Here is an 18,520-nt window from a genome sequence, read left to right as displayed (position 1 = left end):
ACCGGTACCGTACATTTTTCCGGGATACAAAGTACCTTATGTCCTTTCTCGGAACTAAAAGTATATATATGTTACGCTCAGAGACCGAAATCGCTCAGTGAGCGAAAAAATAGCTCACAACGCGTTGTGGTCACAGTGAAACGGCCACGACGCGTTCTGAAACCAGGCCGTGTTACGCAGGAGTAATTTTATAGCGCCCAAGTGTGTGCGCAATACACAAGAGCACTCTGGTTTCAATGAAACTAGGCCAGTTACGCAGCGGTAATTTTATAGTGCCCAAGTGTGTGCGCAATACATTCATTTCATTGAAACCAGAGTGCTCTTGTGTATTGCGCACACACTTGGGCACTATAAAAATAACTCATGCGTACCTGGCCTGGTTTAATTGAAACCAGACGTCAGCCACGACACGAATTTCGCTTTATGGTATTTCTGTGATTACCAGAACGCGTCGTGGCCGTTTTCACTAGGGCCACGACGCGAATTTCGCGTCGTGACCGTTTCACTATGACCACAACGCGTTGTGAGCCATTTTTTCGCTCACTGAGCGTTTTCGTTCTTTGAGCGTAACATATATACCAAATTTCATCAAAATCGGTTCAGCTGTTTATCCTTCGGGTACCATAAATTTTTCGGGATATAAAGTATCCAATCCCGGGACTCAAAGTAAATCTGTTCAGCGTTTTGCCGTGAAGAGGTAACAGACAGACAGACGGACAGACTTTCGCATTTGTAATATTAGTATGGATGGTACTGACCTATGACAATATGAGGTCAAGTTTATTCAATTCACAAGTCAGCGCGACTTAAACTTGCTAAAAGTTGTGATGTCATCGTTATGACAATAGGTCGCGAACTGAGAATTCGCGACTCGTAATCTTTCATTCAACCGTTTGAACTTCATAAATTGTTGTTGTTCTACAGTCGGTTCGCGTTAAGATCACCGTACTTAACTTATAGTAGATTAGGTAAAGTTGTTTTGGTTTTGTACATTAGATAAAGCTGATAAAAAAATAATAAGAGCGTTTTTTTATTTTAACGGTGGGTTCAGAAACTGCAGCCATTTTAAAGTTTTGAAAAAGAAAATATATTCAGAAAATTGCTTATTTAGGTAAATTAAAAATATATTTTAGACAAAAAAGACTAAGTTTAGAGCAAAATAAAATATCTGCGAAGCTTAGTTAAGAAAATTTGAAGCTTTATTTTTTTATATTTTAAAATGTCCCTACAGGCTTACCTAACCTTTGAATCGTCAGTGATTTATATGAAAGCTACTTTGGGGTATACTAAACATCCCCTATCTTAATCTGACAGATCCGACGACATTTCAATATTAAAAAAAAAATACCCACCACGTGAGAAATCTGATTTCTATACCATGATAACTAGACACATGTCGGAAGCCTATGCAAGCTTAATCTGACACGCCCGTGCTACTCCCGAAATCCCCTCTTCCCCTCCCCAACTATTAGAGACTTTTTACTATAATAATTACTTAACTTTGATTTAATAAACAATTCGTCACAAAGTATATTATTCACCATAAGTCAAGAGATTGACCAAAGCTCCTTATTATGACGTTGGGGCAAAGAAGACTACATTCCCGGTTAACGATCAGTTTATTAATGCTCGCTTAAACCTAATACATGGGTTCTTATACTAATACATTGTATACGTTAACGTATACTTATTGCTTATAGTCACTACGCCACATTATACGAGGTGTAACAAAACTAAGTGATAATACTTAAGGGTGTGCATGTGTCCCTTATAAAGAATTCACTGTGATAGTAGCAGCGCTGAAGAGTAACTATTTCAAATTATGTATCGGTAAACTTATGACGCTAGGTGCTTGCTCATATACAAATAAAAAAAAATTGCTCTTTCAGTGTTGCTACTATCACAGTAAATAAGGGAGATAATTATTATGCACAGTACACACCCCAAAGTATATTATCTATATATTTTGTTACATCCTATATTTTCTGACATACTTTTTATCAAATTAAAGTTAAGTAATCATTAAATGTATCTAAGTGCGATAAGAGTGACATAACAACTATCAACTGTACACGCCCGCGGCCGCTCCCACAGATCATCGGCCTATGTGTATCACATTACACGCCGCATACCGTACCACCGGGGAAATGTGCGTTTGGCGGCAGAAAAAAATATTTTATGAATTTTATTTATTTTATTTATTTATTTATTTAAGTAATACAAATTGTAACTTATGTCTAATTGAGAGTGTACCATAAACCTGCAAGGTTTGTCTAATGAATGTTTAACGGCACATGGCTTGTTTAGGGATTTGTGTGAAATATAATAATACTAGCTGTTGCCCGCGACTTCGTCCGCGTGGACTTCAGTTTATAGCGCGCGGTGTCAACAAAATTGGTGTCAAAAGCTTTTTAAAACCCTGATACCCCTTAAATCAAAATACCCAAAACAGCCGTGTAGTGTGCACATAATATTGATTTTTTTTTAATTAAACTTTTTTATACCAAATTTTAAAGCTTATTTATCTATACACAACTTAGATGCATTACACAACTTTAGCTTTACCCATTAACTATTTAGTATTTAATATTGGTATGCTGTTGTTACTGATATCTATGTTGGTAGGTGAGTTATTCGATATCGTATAGGTATAACAAACGAAAGAATTGATTAATTAAGCCCAATATGGTACCACCTCTTATAGAAATACATATGAGCAAGCGATAGTGCGATCTAGGTGACTCTTGGCGCCATCTGTTATGAGTTTTGGAACTAACTTAATTTGAACAAATTTACGCATTTTCACCCCCTTACGACCCCTTTTTCCAGTAAAAAAGTAGCCTATGTCCTTTCTCAGGCTTTAGACTATCTGTGTACAAAATTTCATTACAATCGGCTCAGTAGTTTTGGCGCTGTTGTTTCTGATAATTATCTAAGTTGGTAGTTGAGTTATTAATTAATATCGTGTATAACAATCGAAAGAATTGAAAAACGTAGCTCAAAATGGTACCACCTCTTATAGAAAGATATATAAGCAAGCGATAGCGCCATCTGTTATGGGTTTTGGAACTAACTTAATTTGAACAAATATACGCATTTTTACAACCCCTTTTTCCAGTTAAAAAGTAGCCTATGTCCTTTCTCAGGCTTTAGACTATCTGTGTACAAAATTTCATTACAATCGGTTCAGTAGTTTTGGCGTGAAAGCGAGACAGACAGACAGAGATACTTTCGCATTTATAATATTATAGTATAGATAGTATAGATTACTATTTTATGTAATTTTTATTTTTATTAAATGTATTATGTAATGTATTAAACGTCAAGTACATTTAGTAAAAATTTAAAAATTGCATCAAAATTCGTATTAAATCCGTATTAAACATTGTACGGTATGTCGGATAGGTATGAGCACAGATTACTATAATACTGGGTATGAGCATGTTTAAACAATGTTATTAATATTACGAATGAATAATAATAATAATATTTATGGACATTTCACACCACGTCAGTCTGGCTCCGTGCTAAGTGCCTACAGGACAGTCACAACAGCTTACAGGTGCCAGACAACGGAAATATATTTTAATATTTTTATAATATTATACATAAAATATATTTAAGATTTTTGAAATATTATTATGATACATATTATATAATATGTAATACACATCCAAGACCCAGGAACATTGAAAACTTTTTGTTCCGTCGGCGGGACTCGAACCCAGGATCCCCGGGATGAGCGCTGACCACGCGTTTAACTCACGCTTGACCAACTGAGCTACGGAGCCATCGGCAATAAAAACGACATCTGCTGACACATATAAGAACTACAATGCGAATTAATTTTCATCGATATTTTCATGGAAATAAGACATTTTCCCTCATCAAAATGTAGCCTATGTCCTTTCTCAAGCTCTAGAATAGATGTGTACAAAATTTCATTGCAATCGGTTCAGTAGTTTTGGCGTGAAAGGGAGACAGACAGACAGACTGACAGACAGAGATACTTTCGCATTTATAATATTAGTATAGATTAGTATAGATTTTGTTTTTGAGCAAAAGCCTATGATTACGTTAGATTGTACTGTAATCTTAAATTTTGTTGTATGTTCTTATACGCAAATTAGCCTATTTTATAGACATCTTCTATATTATAAAGCGGAAGGTACTAGTGGTCCGATTTGAAAAATTCTTCCAGTGTTAGATAGCCCATTTATCGAGGAAGGCTATAGGCTATATTTTATCACGCTAAGACTAATAGGAGCGAAAAAATAGAGGAAAGTGTGGAAAGAAATGGGGGAAATTTAAAAGAGCTTTATTTATTTATGCATAAAAATTACTCCAGTAGTTCGTGAGGTCACGAACTTCTGGAGCAATTTTTATGTTATTTGGCACAGATAAGAAGTAGACCACGTGAATTATCAAAGGCTATTTTTGTGGACTAATTTGTCTGTGAAATATCTAATTTACGCAGGTAATAATAAAAGTAAAAAGTTTGAAAAGAAAAATTGAATAATCACAGATTCATTTACCAAATGTAGAGTTTATCATATTTTCTAGAGAGGTGGTTACGCCAGTTTTAGCAGAAGTGAATTAATAATTATACACTAAAATGTATAATGTTCTCTCGTTTTTAAATAAAGAGAAGACTAATTGTAATTATTAATTAAAAACTCAACAATAAACCGAAACAAATATAGCCTTTACGTCGTCAAACTCCATTTCCCCCGGGCGTACAGCACATACAAGATGCCGTAAGGAGTCGGGTCACTTTCTTACTTTTTGTACCGACAGTCGACACACGCCGACAGCCGAGACCGGACTTCGGACCACTTTTACTGACTGACGTAACTTCCTACATGCGTTAGATTCTTCCAGAATTCTTTATCTATGTCTATGTACTGTAATAATAATAATAATAATATCTATGAACGCTACACACCACGTCAATCTGGCCCCGTGCTAAGTACCTGGAGGACTTGTGTTACAGGTACCAGATAACGGAAATATATTTATTACTTTTATACTATAAGTACATATATTTAAGATTATTATTATATGATACACAATATATTTAATACACATCCATGACCCAGGAACTTTGAAAACTTTTTGTTCCGTCGGCGAGACCCCCGGCCTGAGCTACCAACAGCCCACTAACTGAGCCACTCAATGTCTGTCGAGTACAATTTTATGAGACGTAGGTAAAATAAGTTATTTTATCAATGAATGTAATCGTATTTTTTTTTATCGTATCGTCGAAGTCGTGGATTTAACTACAGAGTGCTTGTTAATTTAAATTCGCATTTTTTCAATGTAAGTATGGGTTTTGATATAGCGCAGTGTTTTTTAACATTTTAGGGTTGATTCAGACAGCAACGCGACGCGTAGATGCATTTCTAAATTTATATGGATTTGACAGACTTGCAAGACGTCTCACGCAAATCTGTCAAATCCATATAAAAAGCCGCGTCGCGCCTCGCCTCGCCTAGTCGCGTTGCATGGTATGAAAAAAAAAATGATAAATTTAATAATAAATGTATTTATTTACAAAAAATAAAAATACAGCTTTACAAAAACATTGGTGGAGATTTCTATTAAGTAGACTTGTACCAGAAATCTCCGCAAAATATAACACGCCCTTGCTTTTTTTATAATTTATGTTTTTTTCATAAATATCATTTTGTTAAAATTATCCTTCCTAATTTATAGACAGGTTGAAAAACACTCATGTAACACAACGAATTCGCCATGACATATAGATAAGTGATAAGTACTAGTAACTAATAAGTGTATTAACTTGCTATATTATATTGTCGCTATCGATTTAGCGAAATGTGCAATTTAACTAAGCAATTTGTTAATTGTAAAATTTAAAATTGCCCAATTTACATAGTGCCATTAAAGTTGTAAACTTTTTCGTTACATCTGAGGAGCTGGCGAACAAAACCGGACAATTCCACGAGAGTGCAAACGTATATTTTTTTTCGAATCGCCTTCTCTTGACCCATCTGCGTCATTTCAATCAAAACCGGTTAAAAAGACTTTAAAAAGTCCATTTTCAAACAAAACCGGATTAGTTCAGTAGTAGTAGTAGCTGATACTAGTTTTTTAACCACCGGGTTCCGTAGCCAAATGGAAAAAAACGGAACCCTTATAGATTCGTCATGTCTGTCTGTCTGTCTGTCTGTCCGTCCGTATGTCACAGCCACTTTTCTCCGAAACTATAAGAGCCATACTATTGAAACTTGGTAAGTAGATGTAGTCTGTGAACCGCTTTAAGATTTTGATATAAAAATGGAAAAGTTATAAAAAAAATTAGGGGTCCCCATAGATACAACTGAAATCGAAAAAAAAATTTTTCATCTAACCTATGCGTGTGGGGTATCTATGGATAGGGCTTCAAAAATCATATTGAGATTTCTAAAGGCATTTTTTTCTAACCTGAATAGTTTCCGAGAGACACTCTTCCGAAGTGGTAAAATGTGTGTCGTCCCCCCCCCCCCCCCCCCCCCCCCCCCTCTAACTTCTAAAGTAGGGGCACGATAAGTTTAACGTCTAACGATAAGTTTTTTTTTATACGTCATAAATGTTAAACCTTAATTTAACTTTCATTTAGATCAACTGAAATATGAAAATAAATCAAAAACCTCTTAATTTCATAAAAATAAACCTTATTGCTGCTGCGGAACCCTTCATGGGCGAGTCCAACTCGCACTTGGCCGGTTTTTTTTCTTGAGGACTAATCCGGTTTTGTACGCCAGCTCCTATCGGTGGTCAAGTCTCTAATGGTTTTAATCTCGATCACGGTTTCAAACTTTACACCAATACTTTATCTTTACATAAGAAACGTGTACCTACTTCCATAGCTGGGCATTAACTCGTTAATCCGTTAATCGTTAATTAACGAAGTTAACATTTTGATTAACGGATTAACTTTTAAGTTAACTTTTAAAAACATTAACGGACTCGTTAACTTCTGTTAATATGCAGAGGTCCGTTAATCGTTAATCCAATGCCTACTATTTACCACACGACACCGCGGCGCGGCGCGAAAAAAGGTTCTGACAGTTAGTATGAAAAGACAAGTGCCGGGCGGGTGGGCAGCGCGGCGCCGCGACACGGCAGCAGCGAAGCAAAAACAATACTAGATACTACGAATAACAAAAACTAGTTTTTATTATTCGTAGACTAGATACATTTTCAGGCGCATGCGAGTGAGAAGAGATTTGTTTCGTTTTATCATATCATTACTCAACGCCGGTGCTTATAGAGAGAGTGATTTGTTTATTGTTATTATAAATCATTTGCATGTTGATAAAGAAGAGTGCAGTATAATTTAGTTAGGTAGAATACAATAATTATAGAAGTATTTTGTTTTGTCCCTAACATGTTAATTTCCAAAACCTTAAACCAACAGGTTTTGTATGTATGTTACGCTCAAAGACCGAAAACGCTCAGTGAGCGAAAAAATGGCTCACAATGCGTTGTGGTCATAGCGAAACGGCCACGACGCGTTCTGGTAATCACAGAAATACCACATAGCGAAATTCGTGTCGTGGCTGACGTGCTATTCGACCACGATGCGTTGTGGTAATCGAGAAAAGCCATGACGCATTCTGAGCATTTAAAAACAGCCACGATGCGAATCCGTGTTGTGGCCCTAATGAAAAAGGCCACGACGCGTTCTGAAACCAGGTTAGTTACTCAGGAGTAATTTTATAGGACCCAAGTGTGTGCGCAATGCACAAGAGACAACACGAATTCCCGTCGTGGTTGTTTTTAAATGCTCAGAACGCGTCATGGTTTTACTCGATTACCACAACGCGTTGTGGTCGAATAGCACGTCAGCCACGACACGAATTTCGCTTTGTGGTATTTCTGATATTACCAGAACGCGTCGTGGCCGTTTTCACTAGGGCCACGACGCGAACTTCACGTCGTGGCCGTTTCACTATTACCACAACGCGTTGTGATCCATTTTTTCGCTCACTGAGCGTTTTCGGTCTTTGAGCGTAACATGTACACTAACGCAATGATATAAGTTACAACAAGGCCGTATTACACATATTAACGGATTAACGATTAACGTTAACTTGCGTTAATTCGTCCGAAATGTAACGCTTTAACGTTTAACGAAGCTAACATTTTTTTTAACGGATTAACGATTAACGAAGTTAACTATTTGATTAACGGTGCCCAGCTCTGCCTACTTCAAGTCTACCTATGTTTTCAGCAAAGTGGTGACGGCGCGCATTGGGGCTGGCAGGTGAGCAACGCCGGCGCCGAGACGCTCGGACACTACTATGTCAAACTGCCGCAGGTGGGTACAGCGGTGACGTGACTGTATAGGACAGCGATTCTCAAACTTTTTTGGTGACTCAAAAAGGTTTGAGAAGATATTTTTGATGGAGCCCCGAAAAATTATGTGTTGTCCTTGTATAAAATATTGTCTCCATGCTGGTGATTTATGTATCGCTCGCGGAGCCCTACAAGGCCTTAGCACTTCGAAAATGGCTGTTGTAAATGCTCCTTGACCCTTGTATGGCTCACTCTGACAGTATCAGCGCTAAAAGAGTCACTTTCGACTTCCATATGAGAAATGTTCCAACGTCATGAATGGGGAATGTAAATCTCGCGAGATGAATGAATGCAATAACCCAAGAACCTGCAAGGCCAGGCCGGCCTCTCATAGAAAACAATCAATCTAAAACATATCCAACACGGTTTTTAACTTTAACGCGGCGTCACCTTAACTCAAGGACCTATGCATTAACTACTCCTGTACATTTCAGGCGGAACAAGCAGTGCGATACTCTGCGGACGGCGGCGGGTACCACGGCGCGCTGGCGGTGGTGACCGCCGGGCCCGGCTACACCACCACCACCAACTTCGCGCTCGGACGACGAGCGATCGAGCTGGCTCAGGTAGGAGTTGACCTACATATTGTTTTTTTTTATGATATAAGGGGGCAAACGAGCAAACGGGTCACCTGATGGAAAGCAACTTCCGTCGCCCATGGACACTCGCAGCATCACAAGAGCTGCAGGTGCGTTGCTGGCCTTTTCAGAGTGAATAGGGAAGGGCAGGGATGGGAAGGGAAGGGAATAGGGGAGGATAGGGAGGGAATTGGGCCTCCGGTAAACTCACTCACTCGGCGAAACAAAGCGCAAGCGCTGTTTCACGCCGGTTTTCTGTGAGAACTTGGTATTTCTCCGGTCGAGCCGGTCCATTCGTGCCGAAGCATGGCTCTCCCACGTATAATTCAAGCAACAAAGTTCTTTGTTTACTTTCCGATGTTTTTCTTGATGAATCACAAGAAATAATGAAGGCTGATCACCTGTCTGATGAGAAAGATGGTCCATGCGTCCGATACTTCATCATTAATCATTATGTCGTCAAGTATAACATTAGCATATACTTAGCTCATTACAAAACGTAACGGTGTAACAGCTAACAGACTTGAGATATAGTGCTATAATTATTATAGTTACATACTATTATTGGTATAATGTTATGTCGCAGTTCTTAAGTATATTAACATCGTAACATAACTTAATGTCATTATCTTTTACTCCATTTTATGTCTTTTAGCTGTCCCGGTGAACTTTGTGTCACTTTAAAACCCTCCCTGGACTTCAAGGATTATTTTAAGACTAAAATTAGCAGAATCGGTTCAGCCGTTATCGAGTTATAGCGTTACTAACACAATTGGAAATCAATTTTTATATATATACTTAGATAGATTATATAACGATTATATATATTTTTCTCTTATTTCAGGCACCATTCTACCAACAAACAAACAACACGGTGGAACTACAACAGGATCAACCAGTAGACATCTATTTGCTGCAGCAGCCGACGAACCAGATCTACCAACAAGTGCCCTACCAGTTCGGAACCATCACCGATCTATATCCAGATTCACAGAGAAATCCCTTCTACATCAACTTTCAGCTAGAAAATAAACAAAACAATGAACAGAAGCAACAGCAGAATGTAAAAATCGAAGAAAGTAATGATAAATATGAAGTTAATGAAAATGGTCCAGTTGTACAAGTATTTAAAGATAAAAACTGTTTGAACGATGATAAGAAACATGAAAGTAATTTACAGAAAAACACACAAGTGATCGTAGATACCCCTGAATATAACGAACAAAATGGCAACTTTGGAGCTAGAGAAAATAAACAAGAAACAACTTCTAGAAGCGATAGACTATACTATTCTACAGAATACAGTCCGACCACAACTGCTAGAACAGTATCGTTCACTGAAGACGAAGGGATATCAAGACTAGTAGCTTCTACACAAGATTTGGTTTCAAATGATGACCTTCTAAGAATAAATCACGCAGCAGAGAAGTTTACGAGTGCTGCTAGCGACGACTTTATAAGACCACAACGAAGACAGAAAAACGCTATCGATAGAAAGAACAGATTTTTAGTTACTGCCAAATTCGGTAACGTCGATCAATCGCAAGAAGATGCTACACCTCGCACTAGTGGATTTAAGTTTGCCTCACCAATAGTTGTTGAAGATTTCAGTTTTGACGATTACAAGGATCAAATTGTAAATAATTTAAAGACAACTGTGGGTCCGTATATTGAGAAAGGATACGAAATTGTTGGTGTTAAGAGTACATTCGAAAACAATACAGATAATAGAAACTACAACGCTGAGGTGGCCATTACTCCACGACCAGTCGGCCCGAGCTACTTAGCACCTATAACTGTAGCGTTAAGGCTTCTAAATTCTAATGATAGTGATGTTTACAATTCACTGGAAGATCACGAAGGATCGGACAGTGAGTTTGTCTCAGAAACAGTGGAGAGTCCACACAAACAGAAAGTTATCGTTGAAATACAAAAATCGGTGCCACTAGACATCACACATATAAACGAGGTTGAGTATCACGAGTATTTGGACGAAGGAAGAAGTAACACAGAGAGCCCGTTAGGTTTAGTTAAATCGTTATATCAGAGATACGTCGCATCATTAAACCAAGACAGAAATAATGATTACAAGGAGTCGAAAAATTCAGATTATGATACGAATGAAAACGATGATAATTCTAAGGAAGATATAGATAGTAGTGAGAATATAAGAAGCGAAGTTCAAGTGCAAGCGATCGATAAAAGCAACGGCTATAATAATTATTACGATCAAGATATAAAAGATAAAATAATTCAACCGATCGTTATTGAAAAACAAGTACCAGTTACTACATACGTGGACAGGTTTATAGAAAAGGAGGTACCATATCCGACGCCTTATGAGGTTGTAAAACATGTACCAGTAGACAGACCGGTACCAATACCGGTACATTTTGAGAGAATAGTCGAGAAACCAGTGGAAGTAACTCGGTACGTAGACAAGCCCTACCCGGTCGAAGTCCTACAACCTTTTCCCGTTGAAGTGAGAGTACCTTACCCAGTGGAAAGGAAGGTTTACGTAGATAGACCGGTACACGTCCCTTTTCCTGTGGAAAAAGTGATTGAGAAGCAAATGATCCATCAAGTACCGGTACCAACACCGGTAGCGGTGCCTGTGGGTATTGAGGTACCAGTGGAGAAGAAGGTACTATATCCAATCGGCATAGAAACGCCAGTGGCGGTACCTGTACCGTATGAAAAGCAGGTACCAGTAGAAAAAGTAGTTGAAAAAGAAGTCCCTGTACCGTATCCTGTTGAGAAACGAGTCCCGTACCCGGTACCACACGAGGTGCAAGTCCCAGTTCCGTATCCAGTTGAAAAACGAGTTCCTTATCCAGTTGACAGGATTGTTGAAAAACCTGTACATGTGACTAAAGTTGTTGAAAAGCCGGTACATATCAAAGTGCCCCAACCAGTTCCCGTAGAAGTGCCTAGACCTTACCCAGTAGATCGAATCGTAGAAAGAAAAGTACCTTACCCCGTCCACGTGGAACATATAGTAGAGAAGAAAGTACCAGTACAGGTACCATATCCTGTTAAAGTCGAAAAAATCGTCGACAAACCAGTCTACATCACAAAATATGTCGACAGACCGTATCCCGTCGAAAAGCGTGTTCCGTACCCGGTTGAGAAGATCGTTGAAAAGAAGGTACCTTACCCCGTGGAAGTTGACGGTAGGTACAATGAAAAGCAAAAACCTGACCATCCTTACCAGTTTGAGAGAGTCGAACCGGCATACTTATACTACGGCTTGGGATATACCACTCAAAACTATTTAAAACCTCAGGAATATATGCAACAGAATAACCAACAGGCTGAATCGCAGAGGCATTACCAGGTACAAGTTCTGGACCAGAAGAATTATCAAAATGTGCCCATACAAAGCACTCTATGGGGCAACCAATACGCATCCTCCTTCCAATATTTAAACGCAACGGAAAATAAAAAACCGTTGTTCGTTCCAAATTCAAATGAAGTCTACTACGGCCCGCCGCCATTGAAGAATAACGTCGACCAATGGAATTCAAATTCGAACGATCGTGTTCGAAAATCTGACAGAACGCCCAAGGTTGCCAACTTAAGAATCGAATACGGCTTTAAGCCACCGCTCATTCCAAGCACAGAAGTTGATTTAGATGGAGTGCCTGTGCATAAAAATGAGTCGTGAATAATTGCCATAATCCAGTATAGCTACATTGTTATGTCCCAGCAAATGTTTTTCTTCGGCAGATACAGTGAAGGATTTTCCGCAATAGATTATCTGAAGATGTACGTTTACTGTATTTTTTAAAGAAAAGAAAAAATAGCAATGTTGCTATACAGCGTGTCCAGTAAATAGTGCGACATACTGCAGGGGGTGATAGCTGGGATCATTACCTACCAAAAAAACACAATTTATGTTCAGTAAAATGTTACGGATTTAAAGTTACACAACATTTGAAAAAAATCGATAAATCTCTACCTTCAGACAGATTTATTAGTATATCGCCAAGAAAAAAATCCTTTTCTAGTATTTTTTTACGTCAAATTATTCCTGAATAGTTAGTCTACTTATTGACAAGTCGTTTTTTAATCAAAAACATTTACTTTTTAAGATATACTACTTTATTGTTTTAATTTTCGCAGAATGATTTTTTATCACTTAACTTTAACCTTTAGTAGTGAAAAAAAATTGTATGTGAGCGTTTTGTACAATAAGCTTAAAAAGTTGCCTGTTTAATGGTGATTTCGAAAAGGTACAATATTAGTGGATAATCATTTTAAATTATCGAAAATATTTATTTTAATCCATCAACTCCCAAGCGGCCACATGCGGCCGCGATAACAATAGATAAGCTTTGTGTCTGGTTTTTTCACGATCTAGGTAAATTACACAATAATTAATCCACGGCCAACCAGACTGTTAATTTAGTCTCGAGGGATAATGTGATAATAATAAAAAACAGGAATTTTATATTTTTTTTTTTATTTAAACAATAAATCACAATAAGTGCTCAAATTACCTCCCTTGTGCCCTGATACATGCACGACATCTTTTGAGAAATGAGCTTTTAAGTCTTCTCAGGCTCATTTGGGCTTGCTGCTGTGTTAAAATAAATATTTTTGATAATTTAAAAATGAATATCCACTAGTATTTGTAGCTTTTCGAAATCACCATTAAACAGGCAACTTTTTAAGCTTATTGTATAAAACGCTCACATACAATTTTTTTTCACTACTAAAGGTTAAAGTTAAGTGATAAAAAATCATTCTGCGAAAATTAAAACAATAAAGTAGTATATCTTAAAAAGTAAACGTTTTTGATTAAAAAACGACTTGTCAATAAGTAGACTAACTATTCAGGAATAATTTGACGTAAAAAAATACTAGAAAAGGATTTTTTTCTTGGCGATATACTAATAAATCTGTCTAAAGGTAGAGATTTATCGATTTTTTTCAAATGTTGTATAACTTTAAATCCGTAACATTTTGCTGAACATAAATTGTGTTTTTTTTGTAGGTAATGATCCCAGCTATCACCGTATCACCCCCTGTAGTATGTCGCACTATTTACTGGACACGCTGTATATTGCATTGACTTATTTTTTGAGTTTGAAACGATTTATGCCATTATTTCTTAGACGATTTCTAGTCCACGTGTTGGAATATCGAATATTGCAAAATGTTATGTGAGCATTGTGCATATCATATTATCTATTATAGTTTACATAGAACTATAGCAATATAATTCTGTGTAGGTTAGTAACAGAAAACAAGTTTTTTTGAGCCTTGAAATGAAATAACGATTTATTATTTTATATTTAACCATTTTCTCCAGCAAGGAGAATTTTTGGGTACAAATCTTTTGTGGTCATTATTCTAAGGTATTATTATGTTATCTAAGGCATTATTGTTATAAGAAGTAGTTAATTATATTTTATTGTTATTTTAGTTGTAAGTACGTGTTTCTGTATAAAATGATGGAATTTGTAAAAAGCTTTAAAACTTAGGCTTAGAACTTTATAGAAGTCAATAAAAAGCTGTTGGACTTGGCTGAATAATTTTGAGAAACTGGCTGAAACTTAGCTGAATAATAAAAATAAAAATGACTATATTTTAAGACATGTAATAAATCAGTAATTTATTTAAATGATAAGTTTTTCATCTTGCCAATAAATAGTAACGAACGTTTTTGTAATTTTTTTTACTTCAATAAATAAAAACCCTGCCAATACATAAATTATTTACATCTATACTAAAATAATGCTGAAGAGTTTGTTTGTTTGTTTGAACGCGCTATAATCTTAGGACTTGCCACCCCTATTAATTTTCTCAAACTCAATATTTTGTTTCAATTCACAAGAAAATATTGAGGGTCACAAGAAAAATATTGGAATGAGTGGGTAGGTCGAAAAAAATAATCGCAAACACCTCTTCATACGTTATGTGCTCCTGGTAACAACAAAATTATTTGAAATAATTAAAATTATTATATTATTCTTGAATAATCTCGAAAGTCATTTGAAATAATATATATTATATTAGTATAGAACTTTTGAAAATAATATTATTAGGTACGGAAGCCTAAAAACATAAAACATAAAATCACCAATTAGGTACTCGATATTCTAGTAGAATTATAATACATTCAAGGGCGTCGCCAGCCGATGGCGCAGGGGGGGACAAGTTGACTTTACCTACTACAATTCATACTTTTCTCCTTCTCTATGAATGAGAAAACAGTACAGAGTCCAATGTGTAAAGCTACACGAGCACGAGCTCTTGACTATGCAATAAAAACTTGTAAATAAATAAGTTATAATAACATTTATTAGAAAAATAGAATAAAAGGAGTTGATTTTGAATAAGTGTACAGCGTACAGCATATTTTTTTTAAATTACCAGATTTTAAATTTATAGTAGTCGTTGTTTGCATTATATTTGGCAACATTTTTAGAATCTCTAGGGGGGGGGGGGGCAGCTGCCCCTCCCTGCCCCCCCTTGGCGACGCCCTTGAATACATTTTTATTTTTTTTTAAAGATTTAAACTAAGTGTTTTTATCGATATACAGGGTGTAACAAAACTTAGTGATAAAACTTTAGGGTGTGTTTGTTTTAAGACGTTTTGTTTTGCACTTTTAAAATGAATGATAAGTTAAGAAATAATAAGAAAATAACTCACTTTTAAAGCTGTTTATCAAAAATACTCTTAAAAATTACAAAAAATTCGGATTATCCGGATAATCCGGATTTGAGGATGAAAAAAACTAAAACTCCGGATTTTTTTCAAAATCCGTTTTTTGCAATCCCTAGCTAAGACTATATCCCTTTAATGATAGATCCATGGTGATAACTATTCGGAAAGGTAATAAATAAAACGAAATGCATCGGAATTAAAAATAAAATTTATTTCCACTTGAATATTTCACAAAAAGGCCGAGCACTCGCGTGCCGGCTACACTAGTAACTGAAGCTCATAATATATAAATATATTACTACAGTAACGTCCGTCCCGCGCCGCGCCGCACTGACATTCACACTGACAGTGACGTTGACAACCAGGGTTGCCAACTTTAAAATTACAAAATTTTTAAAATTACCCTCGATTCAAATAAATATTACAGATTTGAAATTCATCGTGTCAGCGGTCGCGGGACGCTTGTGATCTCCTGTAAAAGTATAACACTACGCTTAATGTAATAGAAAACGTTCGCGGCCGCCGCTCACACACACAAACAGAACTATAACACTGCGTCACACGTAAAATAGAGGCTGAAAATGCGAAAAGTGATCTTTATTGCTATCGCTACAGAGTCCATAATACTTAGTCGCGTGTCCTACTGACCTCGTGTCGACAGACGCTTTCTAATTCAGCCTTACAATTAGAAAGAGACAGCACTGTCGGGCGGCCGCGCTCCTCACTCCGCGCTCACTCGCGCACTCCTCGCACACTCGAAGCACATTTGTCGACGGTATTGCCATACTAAACAGGTACTCGCTATCGATATCATATATTTACTATGGCAATCTTATCACAAACTCACGCGCGTCGCGTCGCGTCGCCGCGGGCGTCATTTTGTAAAATTTCAAAACGTCAACCGGGTCGTTGGTGTAAAAAAAAGTGGGCGACGCCGCGCTGACGCGACGCGACGCGTCACCTTAATAATTTAAAAGCTGTAAGTTACAAGTAGAACAATCGTATTTATTACAACTCCGCGCTCACAACGCGCACTTGTCATTATTATAATCGAAAAAAAATTTAAACTAAGCTAAGTTTACATCGAGCGCGAGCTCACTTTGTACATTATTACATTTAACACGCAAAATAAGCGGTAGCACGAGCGCGCCTTACACTAAAATAAAAATTATATAATATAAAAAGTTATTTGAATTATTTTTACAAAAAAAAAAGAAATAAAACGAGGCGTTACGAGAGCGATTATTGTATATTTAACTAAAATCGGTCCGCAAAATATTGGCCGGACCGTCTCCGATGAAACATCGCGGTGATGTTGGCGTCCCGGCGTAATCCATCGGTGGCAAACTCATAGTCGGGCAGTAGATTAAAACGATTTTGAGCCGATATATTTACAATCGTATTAAATAATATTACTCCTATATAAGTGTGTCGGTTAAAACGAGTCGGCACATAATTAAAAACTGATTAAAAATAGTACCAATTATAACATTACGACGATTACAGATTGACTGCGAAAGTAAAATATTCGAAAATAAAAAACTGCGTCCCGCGTCGGTGAGGGTAGGTTTGAAACTTTGGAGACGCATCGAGAAATTCATTTCGTCTCGAGAACGCGGCGCCGCCTCCTCGCAGTTCAAAAGTCGAACAGGTCGGGCGGGGGGATCGGCTCCAGGGGGAGCGGGAGACAGTCGCAGGGCGGTGACAGTGGCGAGGGCGGCGGCGAGGGCGTCACGGGGCGCTGGCGGCGCAGCGGCGCGACGCCCTGCAGGGGCGACGGCGGCGCCAGCAGCGTGTGGCGGCGCGGGAGGCGCGAGGGGCGGGGCGTCGGCGGGGAGGGCGGGGCCTGCGAGCTCTGCGGTCGGAGGGCGTGCGCGCTCCCCCGCATCGGCGACGGCGGCGCGGGGGACAGGCGGGAGCGCAGCGTGTGCGCGCTCGCCCGGAGGGGGGACGGCGGGGAAGGCGGGGAGTGGGGAGTGGGGCGCCGGAGGACATGCGCGCTGGCGGTGAGCGGAGGGGGAGGCGAAGGGGGAGAGTGAGTGGCGGCGCGGCGGAGTACGTGAGCGCTCGCCGTGAGCGGAGGGGGCGGGGACTGGGGGGAACGGGGGGCGGGGCGCAGAAAGCGGGCGCTGGCGGTGAGCGGGGATGGGGGCGAGGGCGGGGAGTGGGTGGCGGCGCGGCGCAGCACGTGCGCGCTGGCGGTGAGCACGGCGGGCGCGCGCTCGGGGCTGTCGGCGCGCAGGGAGAGCGCGGAGCGGGGAGGCGCGCGGGGGCGGGGGCAGGTGAGGTAGTGGGCGAGCGCGCCGGAGGGCGTGCGCAGGCCGGCGTTGGCGACGCGCACCATGTCGTCGGCGCGGGGGGGCGGCGGCGGCGCGGGGGCGGGGGCTGGGGCGGGGCGGCGCCGGCGGCGGGGGGCGGCAGCGGGCAGTCACAGCTTGAGCTCGTTGGCGATCTTGGACGCGATGTTCTTGAAGCCGATGCTGGTGCCGGAGATGCGCTTGAAGCGCACGCCGTTGAGGGAGAGGCGCGGCAGCTTGCACACCTCGATCTCCCACTGCACGAGCGAGTCGGCGTTGGGGTCGCCGTGCACGCACAGCAGCAGGAACCGCTCGCGCTGCTCGTAGTCGCAGTTGTTTGCGTCTAGCACCTGGAATACACATTCAAACATATGGTAGCACATGAAATTTAAATTTATATTTAATAAACAAAAAATTACTCTTTTATCATCGTCAAATTCATATATCACACACAAACACTAGATGGGCTAATCAAATACAATTGTATGAAAAATGTGGCAGTAGATTTACTGCAGATATATCTTCAACCAATCTTATCATGGGCAGCTTATTAACAGTGAAAATGGCATCACTTATATTATACCTAAATAAAATCCTTTAAGACT

General features: G+C 39.1%; 3 protein-coding genes across 17 annotated transcripts in view; 1 reads left to right on the top strand and 2 right to left on the bottom strand.

Moving 5' to 3' along the window:
• LOC121738115 overlaps positions 1-12,615 on the top strand; it is a 33,214-nt gene extending 20,599 nt beyond the window's left edge. The window contains exons 4-6 of the mRNA XM_042129969.1: positions 8,240-8,326; positions 8,799-8,930; positions 9,787-12,615. Coding sequence (XP_041985903.1) covers positions 8,240-8,326; positions 8,799-8,930; positions 9,787-12,609 — 3,042 coding nt within the window. The 3' untranslated portion in view covers positions 12,610-12,615. The remainder of the gene's footprint in view (positions 1-8,239; positions 8,327-8,798; positions 8,931-9,786) is intronic.
• A 3,193-nt stretch (positions 12,616-15,808) lies between these two features.
• On the bottom strand, positions 15,809-18,023 carry LOC121738130 (vegetative cell wall protein gp1-like). The gene has a single exon (XM_042130012.1). The coding sequence runs from the start codon at positions 17,960-17,962 to the stop codon at positions 17,255-17,257; it is 708 nt and encodes a 235-aa protein (XP_041985946.1). The 5' UTR covers positions 17,963-18,023; the 3' UTR covers positions 15,809-17,254.
• Positions 17,979-18,520, bottom strand: part of LOC121738112 (serine/threonine-protein kinase MARK2-like) — a 154,033-nt gene continuing 153,491 nt past the window's right edge. For 6 of the 15 annotated variants that reach the window (XM_042129961.1, XM_042129957.1, XM_042129956.1 and 3 more), the window contains one exon: positions 17,980-18,265. In XM_042129961.1, the coding sequence (XP_041985895.1) occupies positions 18,047-18,265 (219 nt within the window). In that variant the 3' untranslated portion in view covers positions 17,980-18,046. Of the gene's footprint in view, positions 18,266-18,520 lie in introns of all 15 variants that reach the window. The other 9 variants (XM_042129950.1, XM_042129952.1, XM_042129953.1 and 6 more) reach the window with 2 other exon arrangements.

Source organism: Aricia agestis, chromosome 22 (assembly GCF_905147365.1).
Source record: "Aricia agestis chromosome 22, ilAriAges1.1, whole genome shotgun sequence".
Classification (NCBI taxonomy): Eukaryota; Metazoa; Arthropoda; class Insecta; order Lepidoptera; family Lycaenidae; genus Aricia; species Aricia agestis.
The sequence above is the reverse complement of the archived record's forward strand: the minus strand, read 5'-3'. Positions and strand labels throughout refer to the sequence as shown.